The sequence below is a fragment of the Lepus europaeus genome, chromosome 11 (assembly GCF_033115175.1).
Source record: "Lepus europaeus isolate LE1 chromosome 11, mLepTim1.pri, whole genome shotgun sequence".
NCBI classification, from domain to species: domain Eukaryota; kingdom Metazoa; phylum Chordata; class Mammalia; order Lagomorpha; family Leporidae; genus Lepus; species Lepus europaeus.
In genome coordinates this window covers 89,328,350-89,346,867 of record NC_084837.1, presented here as the reverse complement: position 1 = coordinate 89,346,867, position 18,518 = coordinate 89,328,350, and the positions used below count along the sequence as shown (strand labels likewise).

General features: G+C 45.4%; 1 protein-coding gene across 10 annotated transcripts in view; it reads right to left on the bottom strand.

The window, feature by feature from the left end:
* Positions 1–18,518, bottom strand: part of MAP2K5 (mitogen-activated protein kinase kinase 5) — a 272,187-nt gene that overhangs the window by 242,022 nt on the left and 11,647 nt on the right. For all 10 annotated transcript variants that reach the window (XM_062206201.1, XM_062206200.1, XM_062206203.1 and 7 more), the window contains exon 3: positions 5,030–5,097. In XM_062206201.1, coding sequence (XP_062062185.1) covers positions 5,030–5,097 — 68 coding nt within the window. The remainder of the gene's footprint in view (positions 1–5,029; positions 5,098–18,518) is intronic.

The following is an 18,518-nucleotide window of genomic DNA, read 5'->3' as shown; positions in this document are numbered from 1 at the left end:
TCCAAATAAGTTAAAAACAAAACACCTTTCCTAAAACAAGGAATAAAGAGACAGGGAGTCTGTGTCAGGCCCGCCCACTAAGGAGCCACGTGATCTCTGAATGAGCTCTCACTGGGGCTCAACATCCTTCTCTGCGCCATGAGAGCGCGGGACACGCCCTCTAAGGTGCCCCTCCAACGCCACCTGAGTCCTCACAGGACTTCACAGGAAATCTCCGAGCTCCACACACTAGAACAAAACTAATTGCATCCCAATTTGCAAGGTGCTCTAGAAGTCAAGCAGTACTTTTCCCTCCTAGTCCCTGATATCCAACAAGGCACACACAAGGCATAATCCCGCGTTCCAGAGGCACTGCTTACACTCCACTAAAACACTAGGTCTCCGCCGTCCCGGCAGGCACTGCAGTAAACTCAGCCCACACTCTTCTGGCAACGTGGAACACGGTATAAAGGGAGAGAATGGGCAAAATGAAGAAAATTACTCTTGTGAACATGGTGCTCGGCTCCTGTAGGCGTCTCGGTATCCAGAGAACCAGGTGTGATGAATCTTCCACGAGACACAGGATTTAGCAGAAACAAATATGAATCCATTCACAAAAGCAAGAGGCACTGCTGAGCTCCTTAGTGAAGGTCACCAGAAAGGAGAGGGTAACATCAGAATGAGCCCCTCTGAACTGGGCCTCAACAGCACCAGCAGACAGCGAATACAGAGCAGAGCGATGCACGCAGAAAAGGGCACCTGCTTTCTCAGGCTCTCCAGAAAATGAGAGGGGAAAACAGGAACAACAGAAAAATTCAGACTACAGTAAAGGAATATTTAACAGGGTCCTTTAAATAATCAGCAATGAGCAGGTATTTAGTCTTCAGAATTTGCAGGTTGTGTGCATTTTTTTTTCTAATAAAGCATTTCAAGTTCTAATTAAAAAAATACTTTATGGAGAAATTAAAAAGATGCAATAGTGTCAGAGGAAAAGCCATGATCCCAGAAGTGGAATATTCTAAGAACATAACTTAGAAGAAACTACGCCATAAAAACAGATTGTTGATTAACACAAACTCATAACCAAATGCAGAGAGCTATCACAATGGTGCTGTAATAACACTTGGCTGCTGAATTCTTTCAATACATTAAATATCTCCTTGGAGACCAAATTACTTTACATTTTCTTAAAAGACAATTTATTATAGCTTTGTTTTCTTCTCATTATCTCTTAAAAATATATCTAATGAAGAAAAGAATACAACTCCTAAATAACTTACATAAAATGGTACTAATGTATGACAACAGTCTGGCTTAATACATTGGTTATTATTTAACAGCACACAGCAACCTACTGCCACGACAAATCCTCACCACCATACCACATTCCCTGTGTCACATGGATCAAAACCAGCGTATGCCTTTACTATGGCACTCATAAAATTAACAGCCTCAGGCTGCTAGCAATTTAAATAATTGATAAGTTTTCAATTAAAAAGGCAACATTTTAGAGTTTAATACAAAAATCTATTTAAATTACTGATAAAAAAAATACTTGCATTGGTTCAAAGCCAGAAAATGCTTGCATTCAAGGAGGGGAGAAGAAATTGCAAGTTTCAACTCAGACCTTGAAATTTCCTTTCATCCTTAGAGATCATAAGGCTGCTTACCCACTTAACCTCTGCAATCAATGGAAAAGAATAATTAAAGCACTAACAGCTAAAACGTCTCTACTTTAGCTTTTCCCCTATATGGCTTTTAAAGAAATACTAAGATGACCACAAATATACTGAATCCTGAATGAAAAGCTATGCTGCTGTTTTGTTTTGTTTTTACCATAAAAATGTGGCCATCTGTCAGTGTCTTCCCTCTGCCACATCCTGACATCAAACATTTTCAGGGCCAAACTGAACCTAAAAAATAACGACCAATCCAAGTTTTTAGTAACAGGCTATTGTGAAACCAGCAACCAAAACGCATTGTGAGATTAGATTCAAATGGTCCTCTCCAGGGCAAAACCGGATCCCAAAGGAATTCCTGCCATAAGCACCAACATCACAGCCATGCAGGGACTCCCCAACTTCTCCCCTTATAAACGCTGACTGAGCGCATGGCTCTTCACTAACAAAGGGTGTGAGATGGAAGGGGCCACAGCAAGACAGAGGAGGAAAAGGAAATCCACCTCTCTCTGATATTTTCATTTTCACTTAGTATGTTGCAAAAGTACTCTGCATCAGAAGTGGAGTCCACTCCTGGTATGTTAATATTTAAGAGTAAAACAAAAAAAATTTAGGGGTGGAAGTGACCGGGCTCAAGTTGCCATCTATAGTTCATTAATGAGAAAACCAGGACAGATCAGCCAGACCACAGTCCATGGACCGGTGCTGATTCATAAAAAGGTGTTCTTGCACCCACAGCACGCTACAACAAAACAAGGACAGCTGGTGCGTTGTACATGAAGCTAAACTTACTCACTTAAGGAACTGAGATTTACCCTGTGACTCCCACTAATTGTCTTTGTTAACAAAATAAGATAAGAAATAATTTTTATTTATTAATGTTTCTATTTGGTCAAACCAAATGCCCACATCCATCTCTGACCTAAAATGAAAATTTGATTTGCTCATGAAATCCAAACATGTGCGCATCAATAACTAGAGGAACTCTGTTTCAGACTAAAAAGTGGCTCCCAAGAAACTTTGGGAATTTTTAAGGCTAAAGGTTATATAATCACAACTCCAATAGTTTCCTACAACATGAAAATAAACAGTACACTTAAGAAAATATGTTGTAAGGAATATATGGCCCAGCTATCATAACTAAGGTGTTTACACAAATCATTCAGAATCTAACAGCAACAACATAAAAATTCCCACATGTGACTCTGCAAGGATAGGGAGGGGACGAGGCAGCGTATGATGGTGAGTGTGCCTGGGCTTAGGCAGAGGAGAGACTGAACTCAAATTCCATATTCACAGTTATACAGCTCATACCAGCTCTAAGAGCTTGAGCACATATCCCAACCACAGCTTCCTCATCTAAAAAACAGTGACAAAGGGCCGGCACTATGCATAGCGGGTGAAGCCTCATGGACACTGCTCCACTTCTGATCCAGTTCCCTGTTAGTGTGCCTGGGAAAGCAGTAGAAGATAGCCCAAGTGCTTGGGCTCCTGCACCCATGTACCAGACCCAGAAGAAGCTCCAGGCTCCTGGCTTTGGATCGGCCCAGCTATGACCACTACAGCCATTTGGGGAGTGAACCAGCGGATGGAAGACCCCTCCCTGCCTCTGCCTCTGCTTCTCTGTAACTCTGCCTTTCAAATAAATAAATAAACGTAAAAAAACAAAACAAAACAAAAAAAACAAGAACCAATAGCATCTATCTCACAGGGCAATTATCAAAATGAAAAAAAAAAAAAAAAAAGTAAAACCTCCAGCATTTAGTGTAGAGCAGGCACACAGAAATGGAAATGATTACCGTTCTCACTTGGCTCGTACCTAGTAATATTCCTCAAGAAGTACACTTTGCAAGATCTTCCCAAAGGTACATACCTTTTGTGTGTGGCTATGCTGAACACACAATAAAAGGTACACTGATGTCAGTTCTCTGCAGGGGACATCCGTGAGCAAACCAGACCCCATCTGTGCGCATGTTTCCCTCACAGTAAGCACTCCACAATCTCAGGAGAGTTAGCCAGTCTTTCAAGAGGAGGCCAGACCCTTCAGCACACAGCCAACCCCACTCTGGCTTTCAAGGGCTGATAAGCTCAGCTCCAAGTCCTCCGCACACAAAGCCTCCCGCATAAGCTAATGGGAAGTCAATGGGAAATTGACTTTTCCTACTCTATGCTGGTTGGAATGCAACGCTCTGTTAACCATGCCATCCTTCTTGTTCCCTTTGCTCCTACCCTAAATTAAAACTATTGGCGGAAACCCAGACAGACAGTTTACAGTTTTCATTACAATGAAACAATATCCTGGTTGAAGCTGAAGTCTATCAAAAACCTACAGCCTAACTGTAGGCTGAGATTAGAGTCCCTGGGAAAAGCCAGGGCCAGGATTCGGCCATTCCCACCCTCACAGCACTCTGCATTTGTATAGTACTTTTAACTTTTCAAAGGGCGCTCACATCTATTACCCCGTTTGATCACTACAATGACCTTGTGCCGTAGAAAGGACAAGTATTATTATCCACCATTGACAGATGAGGCGACCACTGCCATGGAAGGTTAAGTGATTTGCCTAAGGCCAAGAAACCAGAGGAGAGCTGTGGTCTCCAGACTTCCCTGCCCAGTGCTCTTTGTACCAGACCACTAGGAGAGGTTTTGTAAACAGATTACAAGCTCAGATAAAACAAAATAAACCTTGAGAGGAAAGCTCAAACCAGGTCTTAGGGGAGCTATGTCTCTTGATAGAGGCATTTTTCTGGCTTAGTGTTAAAGCTGCAGAGATGTGCTCTGTTCTCTTGTTTGTCTACTTCAGTCCTAGACAAATGTTCATGCAAATTCTGAGATTTGAAATACAAAAGAAAAGTCCTTTCAAGATATATTCAAATCACTTTGATTCAGCAAGTGATCCGTTTTTGGGCTGGGAGTAGAAGGATGCAGGGTACATAAAATATGTAAAAGTACATCTTTAAATCGTGTATTCATATTAAGCCTGCAGCTACATTACAACTATAGTCTGGAAGGGTGAAAGAGATCTCCAGTTGAAAGTAGATTTTGAAAAATTTTTTACAGCCCAGGGGTTCATTTTTAATGAGCCGTTACTTTAAGTACTGCATAAAAAATACAGGAAATTGATAGTCCATTTAGTCTGCACCATACCTAATGCAGAAGTCATTAAGATGCATTATTCTTAATGTTCATGATATGATCAGTGAGTGTCTTCTGAAAAGAATGCCCTTAACTTTCATGTAAGGAAAGCTTTGGAAAGCTTATCGAGTATACAGAAAAATGTTATGGCAACCGTGATTTACCCACATCCATTCACTACGCATCCTCAATTACAGTCACTTGCCAAAAACTGCCCTCCTTGGTGACCCACTTACATATGACAGCATGGCCTTCATCTCTTCGTCACTCCTCACGGTAATTCGATCGCCATCTTCGTCTTCATCTGTTTAAAAAAGCAACATAAAATAAATGGTAAGATTTGTCTTTTCTTTTTTTTTAATTTGAGAGACAGAGTGAGACAAGCCAGCCAGACAGACAAATGCCTCAAACGGCTGGGGCTGGGCAGGGGTCCCAGCCAGGGCCAAAGCCAGGAGCCAGGAAAACACTGTGGGTCCCCCACCAAGGTGGCTGGAACCCAATGACTTGAGCCATCATCACTGCCTTCCAGGATCTGCACTGGCAGGAGCCAGATCCAGGAATCAGAACCAAGTATTCTGATGTGGGACACAGGCATCTGAACCACTAAGCTAAGCACCAGGTCTAAGATTTGCAGTTTTCAAACATACAAAAGCCCTGCTGGGTGGGAACATAAACAATACAAGTGGCCTTTTACAACCTGATATACAGAACTTCAACATCATATTTTTAAGTGACAGTAGGATTTTTAGTTTCTGTTTTGCTTTCAGTTTGGAATACGATCAGAATCTATTCAATAAAGATCTAAAACTTTCTTTTAGCAACAGCCAAAAATTAAAATGTTGCTCATGTCATTCACGACCTATCTAGGTTAAAGTAAATATACATAAAAAGTACATCTATGACAAAACAGGATGGTTTACAGAAGTTAAAAAAAATAGAGGCAAGTCTTGTCTTATTAGTAGTAATTTTTTTTTTCTTTCCCAAATAGCACCCTACCCCTCTGTTTCTCCATTCTTTCTCTCTCCCAGGCAGTCTCTCACATCACAGTACCATGATAAAAATGGCTAACACTGACTGAACCCTACTGTAGACGAGGCATGGTGATTCGAGCTTCTTGGGCAACACCTCCTTAACAACCTCCCACAGCCCTGTGACGTGGACATCATCGCCGTCACTTCTCTACAGAAGCAGCTGGCACCCAGTGCAAGGTCAACTCCCCAAGGCCTCTACCACAGGACTCCACCCATCCCAGCCCATCTGGCTGCCACTCTTTCTTTGTAAGTAGTACTCTCTGATCAAGCTTCAAAGGCGAGTCATGCATTTTATGACGACTTAATAACCGGAATGCATAGATTGGAAAAAGTACCATGGAAGAGGCCACTACAGAAACAATGTACTTATTTCACTAATATTTCTCTAGTCAAAGTACTTTTGAAACATCTCTTCAAAAACTGCTTTAAGAACCTATAGACTGGGCTGTTGCTGTGGTACAGAGGATTAAGCTGCTGCCTGTGACACAGGCATCTTGTATGAGCACCAGTTCGAGTCCCAGCTGCTCCACTTCTGATCCAGCTCCCTGCTAATGCTCCTGGGAAAGCAGTGGAAGATGGCCTGAGTGCTTGGACCCCTGCACCCACATGGGAGACCTGGATGGAGTTCCTGGCTCCTGGCTTCAGTTTATCTCAGTCCTGGCAATTGCAGCCATTTGGGGAGAGAACTAGCAGATGGAAGCACTTTCTCTCTCTCTCTCTCTTCCCCCCACCACCCTGTAACTCTGCTTTTCTAATAAATAAATTTTTAAAAAAAAGAACCTGTAGACCAACCATATAAGAATATCAGATCTCATTGTGCATTTATTTAATTATTTATTTTAATTGAAAGGCAGAGAGATCTCCCATCTATTGCTTCACTCCTCAGATGCGCATGATAATTGGGGCAGGGACAGCTGAAGCCAGGAGCCAGGAATTCAATCTGTGTCTCCCACATGGGTGTCGGGAAACCAGGCCCTTCAGTCATCATCTGCCGCCTCCCAGGTAGCTGGGATGCAGAGCAGACCTGGGACTTGAATGCAGGCCCTCTCAGGCATCCCAAGCGATGGCTTCACTGCCACACCGCCTTCCCATCCCCTGGCTCTCATTCTTAACCCAAAATGGGATTGCTGGCCTCATCACCCACTCACGTCACCTGCCAAGCAGGACTCAGTTCTTGCCACTTCTGTGTATGTAGTTAGCCTCTTCATCACTCTCCAGATTTGTCAACGGCAAGAAGAGACTACAAGGCAGACACTAAATGCACAGCTCAAAGAAAATGCCAGAGAGGTTTGGAGCCAGGTACATGGCCTCCCAGGCAACAACTCGGCAGGGGTGGACTCCTAGCGGGCTGGCTGCCTCACCCTGGCTCACTGGTCACAGCACTGGTATTATTATTTTTGTCTCCACTGAATTGCTGACTTGATCAGATGCAGAGAATGCTCTGACCCCAGGCCAGTCAGTCTCTTCTGAAGATAAGCTTGCACGACACGCGCTGGGCATATTGCTGGACAGTACAGGGGAGTCCGGTCAACACATGGCAGTGGGCCCTTCCTCTTGTCCAGCTCCTAGGTGACCAGGCTGTGGGGACCCTGGGAGGGAGTTTCGGCTCTGTTCCAATCAGCCCTTTCTTCCCCAGCAGCCAACAGCACCCGTCTGCATGATGGACACCAGCACCTGGGCCAGCCCCACTTGCTCAGTGACCAAGCCCACGGCTCTCACTCCAGGTTTTCTCTCCAAAGTATTTGTCTCTGGATCCTAGGCTGTAGTTCACGCCTGTAGAGTTCCCAGACTCCAAGATCTTTGCCTAACACCTCCTAAATAGCTGCGAGCTGTCAGTGGTGTTAAGCCTAACTGGAATCTAGCACTTCTTCTTCTTCTTAGTGCAGACTCTCTAGCGCCAAAGCGAGGGAGAAATGCTGCTCTAATGGCAGCAACAGAAGAAAGTGGTTTCTGCATAGGTCCTAGAAACAGTTTAAAGGCTAAGTCAAAAGATTTTTTTAAAATGCAGGAGACAGGAGACAAGGAGGGACAAAAACAGATACAGTATAAAAGGGTATAATTTTACATATTACCACACATTTCTGCTTTAAAAACAGATCAAATTCTGTTTAAATATAGGCTAAAAGGATTTGTCCTTGAGGAAGTCCTGAACTTGGCTTAAAAAAAAAAACTTCTAGCCTGAGCAACGCAGTGCTTTGTAAATCTCATTTCACACTAGAGCTAGAGGTCGAGATGATGGCTGCAGAGGGCCTGCTCCTACTCAAATCTCAACACACACAGAACCTCTGGGAGGTACTCTTCCTGAGGACATGGAGGAGTTGGGAGTTCTGTAAAAGCCATGAAAAAGATTTTGTTTTGCTTTGTTTCTTTAAAAGATTTATTTATTTATTTTGAAAGTCACAGTTACAGAGGGAGAGGGAGAGATAGAGAAAGAGCTCCTCCATCCACTGGATCACTCCCCAGATGGCAGCAACAGCCAGCTCTGGGCCAGGCTCGTTAGGAGCCAGGAGCTTCCTCCAGGCCTCCCACGAGGGTGGCAGGGGCCCAAGCACCTGGGCCATCTTCCACTACTCTTCCCAGGCCATTAGCAGAGAGCTGGATTAGAAGTGGAACAGCTGGGACTTGAACAGGTAGCCATAGGGGATGGCAGTGTCGGAGGCAGCAGCCTCAATTGCTATGCCACGATGCCAGCCCCAAAAGTTTTCATAAGTAAAAATATTTTATTTATTTATTTATTTGAGAGGCAAACAAAGAGTGAGACAGCTTCCAAATGCCCACCCCAGCTTGGACTGGGCTAGGCTGAAGCAAGGAGCTGGCAACTAAATCCAGGTCTCTGTCCTGGGTGGCAGGGACCCAACTACCCATAAGCCATCACTGTTGCTCCCAGGGTCCACAGTAGCAGGAAGCTGGAGTCAGGAGGCAGAGGCAGAGGCAGATATGGAATCCAGGTATGGGATGCAGGTGTCTTAGCCACTAAGGCTAAATGCTCACCCCTTAGTTTCTAAAGAGAGGGCACAGATTGTAAAAAGATCTTGTAAATCACCATCTCTCTAAACCAAGAGTGAGAGACAGAGGTAGGGGTTCAGAGCCAAGGCTTGGACCCTGAAGTCTACTTGAGATGAAATCTCTTGAGGGATTATTTCAGAGGGGGAAAAAAAGAACAACCTACGAGGGAAGTCAGTCACCAGAAATATTTCTTGCAGAGTAGTTCTATGAAAACCTGCTACGAAATACTAGAAAATTATGTGGACAGGAAACTGAGGACAAAAAGGCTGAAACAGTATCGGGACTGTCTCAGAAGGACCCTGATTCTGAGAGAAAGATTCCAGGCGCGTTGAAAGAGACATTCTAATAACGCCTGAGGACAAAATCGGCCCAACAGGAGCCAGTGATCAGCTGCTCTTACGCACTGGTGAGAAACCCAACTTCATGTAGGCACTGGTTTTCTTTACAAACTGTCTGCTTCACTCTTTTTTAAAAAACGTTTATGTAAAGTCAAATGATGTCCAATAAATAGTACGTGATAGTTCTTCACTAATCCTAACCTGATTATTTTTATAGACTTTATTTATTTGAAAGGTAGAGACAGAGGTTTCCCATACTGCTGGTTCACCTCCCAAATGCCTGCAACAGCAAGGGCTGGGCCAGACAAAAGCCAGGAACTCAATCCAGGTCTCCCACCCGGGTAGCAGGAACCTAACCACACAATCCATCATTGCTGTCACCTAGGGTGTGCATTAACAAGATGCCTGAATTGGGAGTGGAGCTGAGACTTGAACCAAGGTACTCTGATAGCGGGGTCAGGCCTTTCAAGTAGTATCTTAGCAGCTATTCCAAACACCACCCCATGCTTCACTCTTTACATCTGTGCTTTTATCTATTTATTTGAAATTCAGAGTTACAGAGAGGCAGAATCGGGGGGGGGGGGGGGGGGGGGGATGCACGCAAGAGCTCTTCCATCCACTGATTCACTCCCCAAATGGCGAAGCTGGAGTTAAGCCAATCTAAAGCCAGGTTCCTCCAGGTCTCCCACGCAGGTGCAGGGGCCCAAGGACATGGGCCATCTTCTACTGCTTTCCCAGGCCACAGCAGAGAGCTAGATGGGAAGTGGAGCAGCCGGGACTTGAACCAGCGCCCATGTGGGATGTCGGCACTGCAGGCGGTGGTTTACCTGCTACGCCACAGCGCTGGCCCCAGTGCTTAGCTGTTTTAAAGAAGCTTTGCTGTTCCTGTCAAAGAGCACACGGAGCTGGAAAAGCCACCACTCCCATGAGCAGACCATTCTAGGGGTTCTGTCCAAAAGACAAAATTCTGAGCTGCGCCTGACCCCAAGATGGCTGCCCACGAGCAAACCATTCCCCTTCACATTTAAGTGAGGGTGCACTTCTCTCTGAAGACAACCAGCTGACAGGTATGGGGAGCTGGTGAAAGGGAAGAAGGCAGAGAAATGTACACACCAGTCAATTTAGTATGACAACAGTCTTGCTTTTCTGAACAAAAAGTCATATACACACACAAACCATGTAGCAAAGATTCTGGCTGTTTGCCTACCAAACTAGGATTGCTATAAAATTACACTAGTTGCAGCTACAAATCATAAAGACCTACCTTAATGTGACATAAAGACTTTCAAAGGTATAAATAAGTTGGTGAAGAACACTAGGAAGTCCTGGTACTAAGTAGAAAGAAGTAGAAAAATAATTTGAACTCTTTCTGTCTTATATATGGAGGTTCTTTGCCATCTGACCAAAAAAGCATTACTGGATATGACCAAGAAAAGGGGGGGTGGGATGGATCTGACACACTGGTTCACAATGAGAATTCCAGGCTTCTCTAGTTGCCTGGAGCATAGTAATATGATTTTCCAGCACATTAGGGAAGCAAAAGTAGAACCAGAAAGTCTATGTACTGGCTGGATTTTGTTAATGTCACTTAAAATGGAGGAAAAAATCCTAGCAAGATACCAAATAGAGTGCAGCAGATGGTAAACAAATATTATGAAGCAATCTTCACAAAATCTGCAGTGTGTCACAAATATACAAAATGGCAGAGTTTGGGAAGGGAGAATCGTAACAGGCCATATGTTGTCAGCGATTGTGTTTGAAGCAACACGCAATCCACAAGAGAAACCAAGGAGGAGAAGAGGAAGACCTGATGGAGGGGGCAGCCTCAGGTGTGGGCGGTCAGAACGGGCCTCCAAGTGGGCGCTCTCGGCCACGCAGTGCCCACTGCAGGGCCGGGGGCTCACGGGGGCCTCGAGAGAAACACTCCCCCTTCTATCAAGAGCGATGAAAAGTTCAGGCAATATATCATATGTCATTTGTCACCCTCCTTCTGTGCCAGGTGGGAGTCAATTAGAACTACAGCAAAGGCAGTTTTCCCTGGCAAGAGGAAAGAAATGAAAACACGATGTAGAGGTTAGAAAGAATCAGCAGGAAATTACTAGAAAAGATGTCAAGTGTACAGTGCCCTCTCAGGCAGGGAGGGCGGTGAGCTAGGCGAGACCAGAGGCCCCGGCCTCTACGGCCAAAGCCCACCAGCGCTCACTTCACTCCCAGCCTCCCTCTGCCTGAGTCTCCCTTACTCCTCGGCCTCCTTCCTCCTTCCAGGCGCCCACGCAGACAACCGGGGCAGGGGTGCTCTGGGCAGAGGAAGAATGCCAGGCATGTTGCTAAGATGAGGAGGCCAGTGGCTGGAACAGAAGGGGTGGTGGGACAAGGTCAGGGCAGAAGAGCAAGCGTAGGGCCTGGTGAGGGCTCCTGAGGGCGTGGCTCTGAGTGCTGTGAGGTACCTTCTGAAAGCAGCACCTGGCTGCTGCACTGGGGGGGCAGGGCAAGGAGGAGCAGGGCGCCCAGTCAGGGGGCTCACAGTGTGGCCCACGTGGAGCCAAGGCTTTAAGTCAGCCTGGGCGGCACTGATCTGAACACAGAGCCAACAGGACCTGCCGATGGGCGCGCTACAGAAGGCCTGTGCTTGATGACTTCATCCTGTCACCCATTCAGCACTGCAGACACAGGCACACTGAGGGCCTGCTGCACGCCAGATACCACAGCATGGGTGTTAGGATTCTAAACTGGGCAGCACTGCCCCTGACCTCAAGAAACAACTAGTCTCAGGCTGGAGCAAAGGACCTCAAACTTGGTAATTTTCATGCAAACCAGCAACTACTCTCTAAGACTAGAAAGGTCTGAGCTTTTTGCAGATGATATCCCAGGCCAAAATGTCAACTAACTAAAGCTCTCTTTGAATCGTTGCTGCCTACAGGATGCATAATGACCTCAATGGTAAGTAACTGCTAGACTCAAGGCAGGCTTACTGTGGACAGCAAGTTCTCACTACCCTGTTCAGTTTTGCTTATAAGCAATGGTTCGTCCTTTCGTATAACCAACCATTTAAGAAAATGCAACTTCCTTTTTTCCAAATCATTTTACGACTTCAGACTTTTCTCTGAAGCAAAAAGTGGCTCCCATCTAAGTATTTTTTTTCTACGTGAAAGGCAGAGAGGCAGAGACGGGGGACAAGAGATCCCATCAGCCAGTTTGCACCCCAATTGTGTGAAAGAGCTTGGACAGGGCCAGTTTGAAGCCAGGGGCCTGGAACTCAATTCTGGTCTCCAATATGGGTGACAGGGACCCAACCACTCAAGCCGTCAGGGTGCACACGAGCAAGAAGCTGGAATGGTGAGTGGAGCCAGGACTCAAACCCAAGCACTCTGCCAAGAAACGCAGGCATCTTAAACAGTCTAAGCAGCTGCACCAACACCCACCCTGCTTCCAAGTCTTCTTCTTTTTGTTTTTAAATAGAAGAATTATTTTACTTATTCAAAAGAGTTACAGAGAGAAGTGGAGCCAGAGAGAGAGAGAGATCTTCCACTCCATTGATGCATTCTCCAAATGACAGCAGTGGCCAGAATGAACCAATCCGAAGCCAGGAGCCAGGAGCCTCTTCTGGGTCTCCCATATGGGTGCAGGGATCCAAGGACTTGGGTCAACTTCTACTGCTTTCCCAGGCCATAGCAGAGAGCTGGATCAGAAGAGGAGCAGCCGGGACTTGAACCCGTGCCTATATGGAATGCCAGTGATGCAGGCTGGGGCTTTAACCCACTGCACCACAGTGCTGGCCCCCCAAGTCTTCTTTTTTTTTTTTTTTTTTTTTTTACAGGCAGTTAGGCAGTGAGAGAGAGAGATACAGAGAGAAAGGTCTTCCTTCCGTTGGTTCACCCTCCAATGGCCACTACGGCCGGCGCTGTGCTGATCCAAAGCCAGGAGCCAGGTGCTTCCTCCTGGTCTCCCACGCGGGTGCAGGGACCCAAGAGCTTGGGCCATCCTCCACTGCCTTCCTGAGCCACAGCAGAGAGCTGGACTGGAAGAGGAGCAACCAGGACAGAATCTGGTGCCCCAACCGGGACTAGAACCCAGGGTACTGGCGCCACAGGTGGAGGATTAGCCAAGTGAGCCGCGGCACCAGCCTCCCAAGTCTTTTTTTTTTTTTTTTTTTAATTTTTTGACAGGCAGAGTGGACAGTGAGAGAGAGAGACAGAGAGAAAGGTCTTCCTTTGCCGTTGGTTCACCCTCCAATGGCCGCCGTGGTTGGCGCGCTGCGGCTGGCGCACCGCGCTGATCCGATGGCAGGAGCCAGGTGCTTCTTCCTGGTCTCCCATGGGGTGCAGGGCCCAAGTACTTGGGCCATCCTCCACTGCACTCCCTGGCCACAGCAGAGAGCTGGCCTGGAAGAGGGGCAACCGGGACAGAATCTGGCGCCCCGACCGGGACTAGAACCCGGTGTGCCGGCGCCGCAAGGCGGAGGATTAGCCTAGTGAGCCGCGGCGCCAGCTCCAAGTCTTCTTAATGAGGGTGTCTCTGCCATTTAGACAAGGAGCTAAATGCCAAGAGGTGGTATTTCAGGAATCAGCTATAACTGTTTTCCATACTCCGAGAACTTAAAACCTATACAATTGGAATTTCCTTTCTAAATTTAAAATGAAATATGCACTCACATGGGAAACCTGGAAGAAGCTCTTGGCTCCAGGCTTTGGCCTGGCCCACAGGCCATCTGGGGAGTGAACCAGAGGATGGAAGATCTCTCTCTCTGTCTCTCCCTCTCTTTCTCTAATTCTGCCTTTTGAATAAATAAATCTTAAGGGAAAAAATTCTATCCAAAAAACAAAATATGAAACTCATAAAACAACTGCAAAGGATTCTATACAATGAAAAACATACATAGAAATGAAGAGAGATACAAATAAAATAGATATTTGGAACCAACGCTGCAGTGTAGCAGATAAAGCCCCAGCCTGTGGCACCAGCATCCCATATGGGCGCCAGTTCGAGACCCGGCTGCTCCACTTCCGATCCAGCTCTCTGCTATGGCCTGGGACAGCAGTAGAAGATGGCCCAAGTCCTTGGGCCCCTGCACCCATGTGGGAAGACCCAGAGGGAAGCTCCTGGTTCCTGGCTTTGGATCGGCCCATCTCCAGCCGTTGAGGCCATCCGGGGATAGAAGAGCACGTGGTCTCTCTCTCTCTCTCTCTCTCTCTCTGCCTCTCCTTCTGTGTGTAACTCTTTCAAATAAATAAAATAAACTTAAAAAAAAAAGATATTTATCGTAGAACCTTATTTTTGAACCAAACTCAGATGCATCATTTGACAAGGATGAAGCTACTTAGAAGGGCCAAAGACCTGTGTACAGGAAGTCAGGGAGCATGGAAAAGTGAGACCCTAGAGTACTGACAGGGAGTCGGCACTGGTGCAGATGAACCTAAAATGCATCTGTTAAGACCCCAGCGAGATTTCTGTCCAACATAAGTAGTCCAACAGTCATTTTATAGCAGTTCTTGGCTAGAGGAAAACCCAGGGAGGGGAACGTGGGTAACAGACATGCACAGGAAATGCCTTAGTGGAGCTGATTAATTCTGATCACCTCATGTGTGGGTGAACTCATTCATCACCAGGTACTCAGGGGTCTCTGAGCCCATACAGATGCCGGCTCATACAGCATATGCAGGGACCACACCTGCAAACATACAAGATTTTTTATAGTTACGGAATTTAGCTTCCTCTCAAAAGTGTTCTCACATCTGGAAAAGACAAATTATTCAATAACTAGTGTAGGGTCAACTGTCTGTCTGCTTGAGAAATAAAGCTGAGTCTCCACCTGACTTCTTTTCATCAAAACAAACTGAATATGGTACAAGGATTTAAAAAAGCAAAGTTTTCTGACCTTTGTAATAAAAAGGCATTTTTTGGTCTAAAAAAAATGATACCTGCCAACATATACATTTATATATGTAGGGGTGTATGTGTGTGTGTGTGTGTGTGTTAAACCTCATAAAGAAAGAAAGAAAAAAGAATATGGATGAATGCTTTTCAATATCCTAGAATATGGAAGAACTTTCTAAGCCTGACATAAATCCAGAAACCACAAAGGAAAATGCGATAAATTTGACCCTGTACAAACTTCAAGCTGCTTTACAGAAAAAAAGAGAGAGAGAGGAGAGAATAAAAAGATTAAAACAAGCTGAAAACTGAACAAAATATTTATAATATTTAAGACAGAGAGTCAATTTTCTTAATAGTGGAAATCTCTTAAATCAATTAGAAAAAGACAACCTAATAGAAAAATGGGCAAAGGTGACAAACAATTCATATAAATTAAGTACCAATGATCAAATACAAATGAAAAGATGTGCAAGCCCATTTATAATTAAAGAAACAGAAATGAAAACAGTAATACAATGATCCTTTTCACCTATCAAGTTGATAATTGACTACAAAGTTGACAATGCCCAGAGCTGGTAGGATATAAATTGGTTCTAATTTTGGAGACCAAACAAGGTAATAGATACAGAAGTTCAAAATATTAAAACTCTTTTTCTCAGTAGTTCTAATGCCTGGGAATATACCCATAACATGCAAAGGTATCAGACAATACTGTTGACTTCAGCGTTTTTTTTAATTCAGGTTGAGCACCCTGATCCAAGATGCTTAGGACAGAGTATTTTGGCTTTCAGATTTTTTTCAGGCTTTAGCTTATTTGCACATACACAATGAGACATGCTGGGGATGGAATTCAAGTCTTAACACAAAATTAATTTATGTTTTATATACTCTTCAAACACATGGCTTGAAGGTAACCACATACAAATATTTTCCGGGTGATTTCAATTTTATTGTTGTTTTAATTAATATATTTATTTATCTGAACTCCTAACCACTAGTTGACTCCGTGAATAAGTACATCCTGAAGACGGGAGCCAGGAGCTCCATCCAGGTTTCCCACACGGGCAGGCACCCAACCATCTGAGCCATCACCAGCTGCCTCCCAGCGTCCCCATTAGCAGGAGGCTAGAGTCATAAGATGGAGTCAAATATGGAACCCACGCACTTCCACATAGAACAAAGGCATTTTTTTTAAGATAGAGTTACAGAGAGAGGTAGAGACAGAGAGAGAGGTCTTCCATCTGCTGGTCCACTCCCCAGATGGCTGCAACGGCCGGAGCTGCGCTGATCCAAAGCCAGGAGCCAGGAGCTTCCTCCAGGTTTCCCATGCAGGTGCAGGGGTCCAAGGACTTGGGCCATCTTCTGCTTTCCCAGGCCATAGCAGAGAGCTGGATGGGAAGAGGAGCAGCTGGGACTAGAACCGGTGCCCACATGGGATGCCGGCTCTTCAGGCCAGGGCTTTAACCCTGCGCCACAGTGCCAGCTACAAGGCATTTTAACCACTAGGCCAAATGCATACCTGTGCTTGCATTTTGACTGTGACCTGTCACATGAGATCAGGTGTGGAATTATCCACTGTGTCATCATGTTGGAGCTCACAAAGTTTTGAGTTTTCAATTTTTGGATGAGGAGTGAACGACCTGTACTGGAAAATCGGTAACAACCGAAATGTCCACTAACAGGTTAAATAAGCTCCAGTCATAAAAAAAATTAAGCAATAATGTAATCATCCAAAAGTATGAAGCCGATCTGCCCACATTGATACTGGAAACAGATCTGACAGATACTACTAAGGAGACAGGGAAAACTGTTGCCACATAGTATATATCAGGTACAGGGGAAATTTCTGTAAAAACATAGAAGACATTGCTAACAAGGAAACCAAAGTATTTGGGAGAATGGGAACTTTTGTTTTTCCTTTATTTCTACAATGCTTGAATTTTTTAAAAGACTGTACCTTGTTAAGTTTAAAAAAAAAAAAAAAAAACCACTATCCACACTAACCATTACAAAGTACATTCTTGGCCAGCGCCGTGGCTCACTAGGCTAATCCTATGCTTGTGGCGCCGGCACCCTGGGTTCTTGCCCCAGTTGTGGCGCCGGATTCTGTCCCGGTTGCTCCTCTTCCAGTCCAGCTCTCTGCTGTGGCCCGGGAGGGCAGCGGAGGATGGCCCAAATGCTTGGGTCTCTGCACCCACATGGTAGACTAGGAGGAAGCACCCAGCTCCTGGCTTCGGATCAGCACAGCGCCAGCCGTGGCAGCCATTTGGGGGGGTAAACCAACGGAAGGAAAATCTTTCTCTCTATCTCTCTCTCACTGTCTATAACCTTCTCTCTCTGTCTCTCTCCCTCTCTCTCTCTCACTGTATAACTCTGCCTGTCAAAAAAAAAAAAGGTACATTCTTTTGCATTTGTAAAGGAGAAAGGACCTAAAAGGGGTAAGAGAGAAGGCCAGGGCCACTCTTCAGCACAGACAGGTGTCCCCAACTCCCCTTGAGAACGCCACCCCCAGGACAGAAGCAGAACACTGTCCCAGGCTCCTGGCTTCAGATCAGCTCCAGCTGTTGCAGCCAATTAGGGAGTGAACAAGTGAATGGAAGATCTCTCTCTCTCTCTCTCTCTCTCTCTCTCTCTCTGCATCTCTGTAAGTCTGCCTTTCAAACAAATAAATCTTAAAAAAAAAAAAAAGTAGCAAGTACCAAGTAAGCTTCTTACTGCTGCACTTAACAGCAAGCAGAACACATGATTTCAAGAATTATGACAGGGGCCGGCGCTATGGCGCAGCACGTTAATGCCCTGGCCTGAAGCGCCAGCATCCCACATGGGTGCCAGTTCAAGACCCGGCTGCTCCACTTCCGATCCAGCTCTCTGCTGTGGCCTGGGAAAGCAAAGAATATGGCACAAGTCGTTGGGCCCCTACGCCCGTGTGGGAGACCCAGAAGAAGTTCTTGGCTCCTGGCTTCGGATTGGTACAGCTCCAACCATTGCAGCCAATTGGGGAGTGAACCAGCGGATGGAAGACCTCTCTCTCTCTCTTTCTGCCTCTCCTCTCTCTGTGTAACTCTGACTTTGGAACAAATAAATCGTAATATTAAAAACAACAAAAAAAGAATGATGACAACCTCAGAACAAGTCCAGCACAGTGTTTGCTAATGAATGTTGTAGGACAAATGCCAGAAATTCCACTTTACCACTTCTTAGCTGTGAGATATTGAGCAAGTTGCTTAAAGGAGATGTCCATTCCTCAACTAAAATGGAGCAAATCACAGTCCTTCAAAGTACTTTGTGGGCATGCTGTGAAGGTTAAAACCAATAGCATGGGGCCAGCATTGTGGGATAGCGGGTAAAGCCGCCACTCACAAGGCTGGCATCCTATATGGGTGCAAATTCATGTCCCAACTGCTCTATGCTCCACTTCTGATACAGCTCCCTGCTAATGCACCTGAGAAAGCAGCAGAAGATGGCCCAAGTGTTTG